General features: G+C 35.7%; 1 protein-coding gene across 3 annotated transcripts in view; it reads right to left on the reverse strand.

Moving 5' to 3' along the window:
* Positions 1-478: 478 nt before the first annotated feature.
* LOC108369198 (lipase 3-like) overlaps positions 479-12,104 on the reverse strand; it is a 17,370-nt gene continuing 5,744 nt past the window's right edge. For 2 of the 3 annotated variants that reach the window (XM_017624234.1, XM_017624232.1), the window contains exons 2-3: positions 2,830-3,573; positions 479-1,108 (exon numbers count right to left, since the gene is read on the reverse strand). In XM_017624234.1, coding sequence (XP_017479723.1) covers positions 719-1,108; positions 2,830-3,573 — 1,134 coding nt within the window. In that variant the 3' untranslated portion in view covers positions 479-718. Of the gene's footprint in view, positions 1,109-2,829; positions 3,574-9,373; positions 9,486-12,104 lie in introns of those variants that run through there. The other variant, XM_017624235.1, reaches the window with a different exon arrangement.

The following is a 12,104-nucleotide window of genomic DNA, read 5'->3' on the forward strand; positions in this document are numbered from 1 at the left end:
TCTATAAACAGTAAATTTTATATGCTGCTACGTACGTCAACCTACGTTTACGCTACGTCGTTGACTAACTGCGCTTTAAGTCTGGAGTTTAAAATATTTTTGCAGGGCAATTTCGATTTTTAATTTTGTTTTGCACCTAGGGGTCACTTTTTACCCAAAAAAAAAAAAAACAATTGGAAATTGTCTAACCGAAATACTTTAGAAGACTCAGGGGTGTACCGCGAACTTTTTTTCTGGCACACTCTAATGTACATATGGTCTTTGAAGCATTATCTTTGCCATATCGGCTAAACGTTAAAGTATTGTCTAATTTCTTAAGCGAAAAAATTCACAAACCTTTGAGTATTTGCGTATGAAAAACGCCATTACTTTGCTTATTTAGCTTTGTGTTATCTTTTTTTTTGGTCTCACAGCATATTGAAGGTACATTTATTTATATTACAGAATACAGATACATACATATATATTATGTATATATTATATATATGCATATGTACATATATATTTTTTATATAAAAAATTCTCGTTCTTTTCGTTTTTCTTCTTTCTTTAATTAGTGAAATAATACTAAAATTATACGCAAATTAAAAAAAAAAAATAAAAATATAATAAAAATATTTACATTCGTCACTTAAAGTAATATACCACATAATTTGACTACGTGTGTTTGCTTCATGAAACCGAGGAAACAAATACTTATGTATATACTATGTAAATCTCATAAATTTTCCATTTCATGCCTGGCAATTTTATCGATAATTCTATCGTTTATCACTTCTTTAACATTTATCGACCACAAAAAGTCATAGTGGTTCCAGTCTTCATAGGGTATGCGATAGAGCTCCGCGCAAGGTAATAGTGTCGCCAAATATTCTACATCTTCGACGGCGGACATGTAATCGTTGTTGCTATAATACATATGTACACAACTAGAGATCTGATGGACATTGTATGATGGTGGTGTTTCTTGTTGATAATACTTCTTATTCAATTCGATGCCATGATCGTATTGGCGGAAATCACCCGAATTGTATAGCTGGAGGTAGTGAATGATTTGCGTGGTCGAAGCACCAGCGGGATGAGTCTCACAGACGTGTGGCAGCAGTGTCTGAAGGAAAGAAAAAGCAGGTGGAAAAAAAGTTTTAAATACTCGATATCAGAATTTATTAAAAAGAAATGAGCTAACAGATTTATTTTCTTCGATATATTACACCCGATACCTACATCGTTATCGATATGCTAATAATTATCGATGCAGTTTAAGGTCAAACAATTGCTTTAGGTAAGCCGTGTAAGTCGTATAGATGTCCCGTCACTCTCACAAAAGACAATTTTATCATCCTACAAGCGGTGATCTAAGAAATCTCGAAACGAGAATATGCTAACCTCGTCACTCGACTAATTAGATTATTGATTCGCATAGGGTAAGTTGTACTCTCTATGCTAGCAATTAACGCACGGAAAGGTACTACTCCTTCTCCTCTAAGTTCAGTCAGGCATACTCCTACTTCTTTACGCACAGGTATTAAGAGACGGGTAGGTTATAATTCCTCACTTCGAAGATTGCGGGTAGGTTTTACTCCTACTCTACGCTAGCAATAATGATATTTGGTGCCACGGAGATACGCCCGCCAAGTAGAGAAAAACAAATATGTTCATCTGCCGTCCTTCTAGTAAGAACCTGACCAGAGAAACTTAAATCTTTTATTTTGAGGAAGGCCCAGAAACCGGTGAGCATACCCTGCCACGAACTCCGAGTTCATCACAAATGGCGCACATTAGCCAACTCACTATACCGAAACAGGAAATTCTATAACTAGGAAGAAGAAGTCCTTCAGGGACAGCTACTTGATTTGCGACTCATTGGATTGCCATTTCGCTAGAGACTGCGGTACAAACGAGCTACGTTTTAATAGAATACACAAGCCAGGTACTATTGTTCGTCGTTTCCTTTAATCATAAGCGGAACATACGGCATCTACCACCGATTAGGAGATTCCAAACCAAGATCATAGAGCCGTCTTCTTTGTGCAAAGAGTGGCCTATCCACTTCCATATCTCCATGTTAACCTTTCTGAGTAACTGTCCGCAAAAAATGCATAGTATCATTCTAAGATATCTGTCGTTAACGCAGTCAATGTATTGCAGCGAACTGGACTTGAAGTACCGATATCCACAGTCGAGCTGTGGCCAGAAGCCAGCAGCCAACACATCTCTAACTACCAAAATAACGAGAAGTGAATGCGACTGTGACTTGGTACTATCCACCTAAAAAGCTGACGATGGGAGTAGAGAACAAAACTTAGAGTGGACAAAAGAGATTTTGCTCACCACTCAAGAGCTTAAAGTATGAAAAAACAATTAGAATAACATTGATACCCCTAAATCGAAGTAGTTTGTATTCCGGATACTGTGAGGCCTTATATCGTTTTCTTCTATGTGGACTTGCTGTAATAGATGTTTTCACTCTGGCAACGCGCCGAGTGGACTGAGCGAATCGTTAAATATATATCTATTTAGTTAATGTAATGATGATATCGCTATATAGGTCTCTAGGGGAGGGCGCTTCAGGCGTTTGACCACAAAAAATTCCTCGGAAAATATACACACTTTCTTTAGAGAAGATAGCTCTTTCCAAGGACTATCTGTTCAAGATTAATTTAATAAATTCCAAAACTTTTAAATTTATAAGCTTGTTGTCACTGTAGACCGCCGCCATTTATTGGTCTTTGAAATCTCTTATCTCTGACTTAAATGTATGACAAATTCATTCTTCCAGCGGCCTAAGCCTGCCTTTTTCTTAGGTAGTTTTTCCATTTCTCTACTTACATGATTCAAATGTCGCGTCCCCCAGCCGCCGATGAAATCCAAAATCCCCGAACACAAAAATCGGAATGAAGACTCCACCGAACACACGTATTCACACAAAAGCTTCTGTACACTGGTAATTGGCAGCAGCTCCATACCGCCTATCACCCAACTCAGGAAGGATGGATAACCAAAAATGAGCCCACCCAATTTGGAGAGCATAAATGAATGATTGCGCATAAAGGCGATAGGCGCCAGCAGATGCACTGTCTTCACCTTCTCATTGTACCAAGGCAGTGTGGACATGAGCACGAAGAATGTGGTTGTACCTTGTGAGTGCGCAACAAAATGCACTGCAGTTTCATTCGTTACAGCCAGCACATAATCCAACATTGAAGCCAAATCGTAGACGCCGATTTCATGCCAACTGAAATTCCAAAAATCTGATGAATCTGGATGCTTGTGTTTGTGTTGGCGTGAATAGGTATTGCCACGCGCATTGCCCAGCCACACATCATAACCCGAATCGGCGAACATATATGCCAGCGATGTATCTGGACCGTTGAGTATCCAATCGTCCGAGGCGCAAAGAATACCATGCTGAAGAAAGACGACCGGTTTGGAGGTGCGCGCAATAGCAGTCGAATTCGCTGTCCTACGCAGTTTTGGCGAATCGGGTATTCGGTAAACTGTGAGTATGTAATCATCTGGTGTATGAACTATGTGTTCTTCGACTGGGTAATTGTGATTGGATATCATTTTGGGCTGAAAGAGAAGTGAAGGAAAAAATATGAAAAGGAGTTTAGAATGGGATATAAAAAATTATTTAATTAGACAAAATGTGCAAAAAGTTTTAAAGGATATAAGAGGAAACAAACAAACAATCCATAGAAAAATATTATGAGCATGAAAAGTGTAGCGGGTGCTGCTATAAGATGACGAAAATTATCCAGCTGGAGAGCGGATAACTATGGTCACACTTCAGTAACTTCGACAAAGTGCATAAAGTAGAAACCCCTAGCAGGAAGCAATAGACCTAGGACGTTCCAGCACCTACTGCCTGGTCGGTTTTACTCTGGCGGATGCAAGTTGGACAAGTTTGACGGAGGCGTGTCCACCAATTTCGCTTCCTAGACCATTCTTCATTCGGCATGGGTACCGCGACATATCAGACAACGAGATGGCGGACGAGCTTGCAAAAAAGGGCACTGAAATTGGGCGTGACACTCGTTAGTTGCGAGCTGAAGAATTCTGCTGCTCTGTTGGCCGGAATCGAGCATGAAAACATCGCGGCAGCTGCTTACGTTAAAAAGAGAAAAAAATTCCTTGTCATTGTCTTGGCATTTGGCACTGAGCGTATGTCCCGCACTTCGGAAGTGGAAACCGAAGGTCATGGGCTCTGGAAACTTTGGCAACCTGAGTTATATACCGGGGATTGAGATACGGAGATTACTTTAAATCTATATGTTGATTGAATAGATTTTTCCGCACTTCGGATTTCTAGGCATTTAAATTTTTGCTATTTTCCGAGATTTATCGAAACTTTTTAAGATGCTATCGGTATTTTTCCGAACTTTTGGGAATTACTCGATTGTTAATTTACGAGATTATTCGGAACTTTTCGGTGTCTCTCGTATTTTACCATTCGCCATTTTGCAGGATTATTTCGGCATTTTTCGAAACTTCTCAATATTCTGTCGGATTTTTTTTAACTATTCGGGAATCTTCGTCTTAGTTTTTAAGCAACTTTTCGGGCTCATTACGGGATTTCGTGAAACTTTTTAAAGTTTTCGGAACTTTTCGGGATTTTTCGTTGTTTTAATTTCCACTATTTTCCAAATTTTTGTAATTTCTGAATTTACTGGACATTTTGAGAACTTTCTGGAATTTTCTGTATTATTTCGAAACTTTTCAAGATTTCCTCTCAATTTTTTAGAATTCGTTGGGGATTTTGCCCGAATATAAATTCCCGAATTTTTCGAGATATTGGGATGCATCATGTTTCAGTCTTCTTCATTTTTCGATATATTTCGGGATTTTTTGCGTATTTCTTTTATTAATACTTCGAAATTTTATAAACTGTTCAAAATATTATTGAAATTTTTCGGAACTTTCTGGATATTTTGATATTTTTCTGTACTTCGTGGTATTCTTTCAGGATTTTTCGAAATTTTTTAAATTTTTCTTTGGATTTTTTAGAAGTTTTTCGGAATTTTGCGCGCTTCTCTTCGGGGTTTTTCGCGTATTGCTTTAGGAATATTACTAAAAATTTCGAAATTTTTCTAACCGTCTCAAAGCATTCTCGACAATTTTCAAAACTTTTCGGGGTACTACGTTATGTTACTTATCACTATTTTTTTTTTTGCCACGATACTTAACAATTTTTTTTTTCCATTTTGCGCGCTTCTCATCCGAATTTTCCCCCGATATTGGGATGCTTCATGTTTTACAAGATTTCTCGGCATCTTTCGGGACTTTTCGAGATTCTTCGATTTTTTACTTGCCACTATTTTCTGAATTTCGGAATTTTCTGGACATTTTGACATCCTTCTGGACTGTACGGGATTTTTCGAAGCTTTTCAAGATTTTCTCTAGATTTTTTAGAAACTTTTCCGCCTTATGCGCGCTTCCCTTTCCGAATTTCCCGAGATATTGTAATGCTTCGAATATTACTCTTCGAGATTTTCCGACATTTTTCGGAAATTTGAGATTCTTTGAGATTTTTCAAAATATCCTCAAAAATTTTCGGTACGTTTTTAGGATCCTTAGATTTTTTGATTTCCGGCACTCTCGAAATTTTCGGTATTTTCAGGATGTTTTCAGAACTTATCGGCATTACTTTGGAGAAGGAGACTTCGGGATTTGTTTTTGAGATCTTTCACCAACATTTTATTTAAGTGCTTTGAAAATACTAGGTAAAAACTTAAAAAGATTTACTCAAAGTATTTAGAATACTTGAAGTATTTATCTAAACACTATCGTACTCGGTATTCAGCGGTATACAAATTACTTAATTACACAGTACTCCGGTATTTAAAAATAATAATACTATTTTGGCGCTTACACTTTTGCTAAGTTTTGGCCGAGTTTCTCCTCCAATTTGTGGGGTGAATTTTGATGTTGTCACACAAAGGGGAGGAACCTACAGTTTTACGCCTCCACCATATAGAAAATGCCTGCCGAGGGGAGGCCGCTGTTACGAAAAGGTTTTTTTCTATAATTTTTTTTTGGAGGTTGCTTTGACCAGGGATCGAACTTTGGTCCTACCGAGTGGTAGTATTCACCTCTAATCACTCGGCTACTGCAACTTGAAGATGTAACTAAAGATGTTGCTATTGAGTTTCTTTCAAAAAACTAAATATAATTTGTCCATCACTAATATCTATACACACATACATTTAAACTTGTATATATTTTGAAGCATAAGTTTAATATTTTGAATCACTTAATTATTAATTTAATTTATGTATAATATTTATTCGTTTTGTTTTTGCATTTTCGACTTCAATAAAGTTTAATAAAAATCGATGAACCGTCACAATTGAATTAAAAATGCACGACCATTATTATACATACATACAAATGTACGAATTCACCCGCCAACCGTTACAATAAATGTAATAAAATATGAATGGCATTTAAAGCGAATGAAGAAAAAAAATGAAGAAATCAATGAAAAACTTAGTTTACGACTTCAACAAAGCTGTTAACCAAAGCTAAATTATGTATATACATATTATAAGTAGGTATGATAGGCTTAGAAGTGTATTCATAAAAAAACGATTCTACATACGTACGGTGTTATGAAACACTACTTACATTAAAAATATAGCGAAATCAATTAACTGTACAATATAAGTTGGGTATAAAAAAAAAAAAAAAAAAAACACTCATTCTTCGCAACAAAAGCGCGGGCCATAAAACAATTTCACATTGGCGATTACTAATCAAAAGCATAGCAAGCGTGAAATCGACGCCAAACAAAACAAAAACAAAACTCAAAAGCCTCACCATTTGTCGCTATGTGCGGAAATACAAAGGTAAATCGGAGGGGATAGCCGTATGTGTTCTCGATCCAAAGTCCAAACAGCACGCTGCGAGAGCCATCAAGTAATGTAGATAAATTATGGCAAAGGTGCCAAAACGCTTGTGAGAATTGAAGGGGTCGGCCGTTTGGCGAATGGAAGTATCCATAAATGCACGCGAGTGAGCACATATAAATACATACATACAAAATTAATATTTCTTTTAAGTAGTGTATATATTTATGTACATATGGACATTAGACCGCATCGAAATTTTTTTTTTGCCGAAACTAGGGGTTTAAATTTTTCATTTTTATCTTCGGTATATCGAGCTTCTTGCCATGAGGAAAACATTTTTTTGGTTCATACTACATTGACCTCAAGAACTATGTTAAAGTACTTACCCAGCAGTTCTCAGTCCCTACCACCTGCCGATTAAATCGTATTCAGAAGTAAAGAAAATCTGACTTTTTTTATTAGACAGTTGATAAAAATATTCATTTATGCGGTTCGCCAAAATGGACACGAGCAATAATTGAAATTTATTTAAATAGAAGCTCAAATTGAAAATTAACTGTCTAAAGAGAATCACTCGATTTTGGCCGAAGTCCATTAGATTTGCTTCATTCTCATGTTCGACCTAATCTCAATTGGTTTAGCGCTTTATGAGTTGAATCTTATCAAGAAGCAAATAATTTACGAATTTTTGGCAAAAGTTTTGGGTTTTAGTTCAAATGATTTACGTATATGCTTGAAAATTTAGCAGCGAGTCTGCGATAAGTTGGCCCAACTTTCTGCTTAGTATAAAACACCTGCAGGCTATTTCTATTCGCAATGACGCTTTATCGGTGAAATTATTTTATTTGAGACTACAATCTTGAAAGATTAAATAGCACTGCAGCTTTAACAAGAAAACACCGAAATGAAGCTATTATAAATTTTTAATGAACTTTAGAGTGTATAGTTAATGATATTTTCTTCAGAGTAGCATAACCGGTTTTATTAGGGAGTTACGTCCGACGAACTAGATAGTGAAGAGCTAACAAATTTTGTTTTGGCTAACTTGTAATTTTCTGAAGCTTATTTTTTTTAGTACACTGAAATTTTTTTCTATTTTTCCCAAAAAAAAACACTGTGTACACAGAAGACTTTTAGAAGGCGTTGTATATAGTTTCGCATAAAGTTTTAATTAACAAGTTATCGCGATTAGGTTTCCATTCAACTTTTCCCAGGTATTGTATATTTTCCGCGCCTTTTGTAGCTACTTCGGTGTCCTCATTTATTTGTCCTATGCATAAATTTTGTTGGATCTTGCTTTTTGTCGTCAAAGTATTTATTATATGCAGACTCTGTATTGTTGCAATCTGAGTTCGATAACCTACACTCATGGCACTCTCTTAAGGCCAGTTTTTCAATGTCTGGTTAACACTAACTACAGGTTAAACATCGTTATTGACGTTATCGACTCCCTATTATATGCATGGAGTCAGAATGTCGATAACGATGTTTAACCGGGGAGTTAGTGTTAACCAGAGATGGTGAAAACGGCTTTTAGTTGTTTATTTTTGAGCATTACTAAATGTTCCTATTCCACTTCCACCAGAAAGCTTGTTCCTGTTCAAACCAATCATAATATTGGCGACCATTATCTTAAATCTGTCGTGGAGGTGTAAGTCGATTAGGGATCAGGGTGGCTATAGTTCAAGTTGGACTTTCGCAGCTAATCAAATTAATAGAGCCGGAGAAACCATGTTAAATGCAGTGGCAATGCAACACTCAAATTGCTAAATGGGTTGGTTTCAAATCTCAAAAAAAAAAAAAGACAAGGAGACAACGTGCGCCTGATTCCCGTGATACCGAAGGATAAGGATTTATGGATTCCGTGCGTGGTGAAGTCGTAGGACGTTCTGCGTATGTTGGAAGTACAAAACCCAAGTACACTAAAGTAGGATTAGACGGCTGACGGAGAAGGTTCACCCTACATTTTGCAAATCAGAAAAGCGCATGGAAAAATGCTCTGGGGTTAAGTAACTTAAAGGACAACCCTAACACAATAGAAGCAAAAGAAGTCGGGAAAGGCTTATGGTCTGATTATGGCAACTTAAATGGGTGTTGCTTATAATTGAACAGCCGAGACTTAATTGCACGTCGAAATCTGTTTCATTTTGATTCTCTAAGTTCTACGTTCCGTTAAGTTAAGTAAAGTTGCCATAATCAGGCTTTAGGTCTTCATATCTTGACTTAGCTGAAGATAGCGGAAAAGTCAGCTAAAGATTGAGGAGAGGCTATGGAAGTGGAAGAGGTGAGAGACGAGCAGCACTATAACATGGTTCTTAATCTAGGAGTTTGTTACCTTTGTTTGCGCCATGCAGTTTTTAATACCTGATTTTATTTTGTTCTAAAAACAAATACCTTATCCAAATCGGCTTTGTTTTAGAGGTCTATAAATGGTTTGGAAAATCGCGGTTTTTCATTTTTCACTATTTTTGACCTATAAATCCTCTAAATCTGAATGATATGTCTAGGTTTCATATACTTACATCTTAAATAGAGTCATAATTTACGTTGCCATCAAAAAAATTCATAAAACCGTGATTCCTTATTTCCAAAAGATATGTGAATTTGTGACATTTTTTCGAGGTCCTTCCATATAAATCCTTATATCTCGTAACATAAAAATATATAAAATAAGTAAAAAGGGGAAGGATAGGCCGTTCAATTAAAATATAAATTATAAATAAAAATAAAATAAAGAAATTGACGTCATTCTCTTTGCGTTTTTACACTTCTTGACTACGAGTTCACGCAATAAATATTTCCCCAATTTGCGTAAGAATAAAATTGAAAATCAATACCAAGGCAAGGTTATGACACAAAAAAGAAAAGGGAAGAAAAATTTTTTATTCTTTTTTTGGCTAAAGCTGCCCAAACTCAAAAATTTTGTTTTTGTATAAAATCGCATTATAAATATTTTTGGTGAAATGGCGTCAGCAATCAGCATGCATACAGATGTACTACTTTATTTCCGATATTCAAATATTTACAAAGATCTTAGGAGGATGTAAATATTTATATTAATATTTCTCAAAATAGATATTAGCATGCTGTTTTTAGAAAAAAAATTTGGAAAATATTTCTAAATGAGAGAGCCGTTTTCATTTAGAAGCAAAATATATAAAATGTGGTACATATGTACATTAAAGTGGTCCAAAAATGTATGTAAAAAAAAATAAGGTCGGAATTTTTATGCCGGCACCCCCTAGGATTGTTCTATATCGAAAACCATATAACCCTATTTTTTAATTTTGAAAAAAAAAAAAATAGGGAGTGCTCAAAGCGCTCAAAGTTTTTCATGTATTTTATATGGGGGAAAAACAACTTTTCGTAGAAATAGTGCAGAATTCTTGAAAATCAACAGTTTTCGATCGGAAAACTTTTCTTATCTTCAGGAGATTCCCAGTAATAATACGCAATTGTCTCTTTAACCATTTTTTCATAGTAACTATATTTTATACTAGGTCCTCCAAAACCCCTAGAAAATGCAATGGAAAAATCTTTAATCATAAAAAAATAGTTAAATAAACAATTGGATATTAATACTGGAAGTCTTCTGAAGAGAACCACAGTTTTCCGATTGAAAATATTTCTACGAAAATTGGTTTTTTCTCCATATAAAATACATGGAAAACTTTGAGTGCTTTGAGCACCCCCTAAATATTTTTTGATTTCAAAATAAAAAAATAGGGGTATATTTTTTTCGATATAGAACAATCGTAGGGGGCGCCGTCATTAAAATTCCAACTTAATTTTTTTGGACCCCTCTAATGTACATACCCAAGGTAATGCGTATTTAGATCAATTGGCACCTATGCATCTATGTACATATAATGCAGTTAGTTACATATATATTTTTGTAAGTATACGTTTAAACCTTTAAGCTTTTTTCATTAACTTAAGATTTGGAAGAGAAAGTGAAACCATTCGAGCCTTTGTGTTAAACAATTTCATATTTTTTTAACCAACAACAATTTACAATTCACCTGTAATTGTTTCATCACGAAATTTTGAAGTTGCAATTTACGAAATGTACTTTTAGGTGATAAATGCATTTCTTCGAACTTTATTTTAGCATCAATGATTTGTTTTTACCTTTCTATGTACTTTTTTAGGGAAGAGTTGCTTCGGCCATTCATAGGATGGAGCTGTCGCCAGTTATAAAATGCATTTCACGTGTCCATAAAACCTGCTATGGAGGTCGCATTAAATAAAATAAGGCCACTACATACATATGTAGTTACCCAAACGTTGATAGCCCCTCGGCTGTTACCATGGCGCTGCCAAAATATAAACTTTATAATTAGCAGTAATTCACAATAGGTTTAGAGCAGAGGTGGGCAGCTTCGACAGAGAATTTTCGTAGTGTGTGTGCAATTGATGTCACTGTGTGCGTGCGAACAAGTCGTGCGGTTGTTTGGTGAAACGTTAAAATGGGTCAAAGACGAGGATAAAAGGCTGGGTAGTAGAGGTAGCAAGAAGGCCCACGATGTCTCCAGTGTCCAAGTTTGAAATGAGCAAAAAGTCGGTGGGGACTGAATCGGAGGAATATACTACATATGTATGTATATGCGGTAGCTGCTCTTGGCTTGTGTGTGTATGAAACAAATGACGACCGCTCGCTATAACCTTCTGAGCAATTGGCTTTTATTTTTCTTCATTTAATTTAATTGCCTTTTACATTGTCAAATCAGTTTTGTGTGGCATTTTAGTACCAACTTGGTGTATTCTAGAAGTTTTATAGAGACTCGTGACAAAATATTTTTGTCGTTTCTTTAAACCTGCTATATCCCTATTTTATTCGAATTTGTTTCCAACTACCGCAAAAGGAACAAAAAACGTCTATCCATTGAGGAGTTAGAGGGTTAAATTATTCTAAAAATATATTCCGCATCGTATTTTACATACTGCTGAACACATCCTTTGTCCAAAATGTAAGAAATTCATGGATTTATATGCCGATTTCTCAAAAGAATGGGAGAAAACTTTGACCGCCCTCAAATAAAATACAAACGTAAAAAAAAAATATAACGGTAAATTTAAGAAATGCTTGAAACTTCAATATTTCGAAATTGAAGGACGCTAATTTACTCAAAATTGATACACCTCGGCTTACCATCTAGCGGAAGGTTTCGGAAGGTTAAAAAACATATATTTAACACTTGCGCCGGGTATTTAATGTTCGGCTCCGCCCGAACTTAGACTTTCTTACTTGTT

The sequence above is a fragment of the Rhagoletis zephyria genome, unplaced genomic scaffold (genome assembly GCF_001687245.7).
Source record: "Rhagoletis zephyria isolate East Lansing unplaced genomic scaffold, Rhagoletis_zephyria_1.1 Rzeph_scaffold_03538, whole genome shotgun sequence".
Taxonomy (NCBI): domain Eukaryota; kingdom Metazoa; phylum Arthropoda; class Insecta; order Diptera; family Tephritidae; genus Rhagoletis; species Rhagoletis zephyria.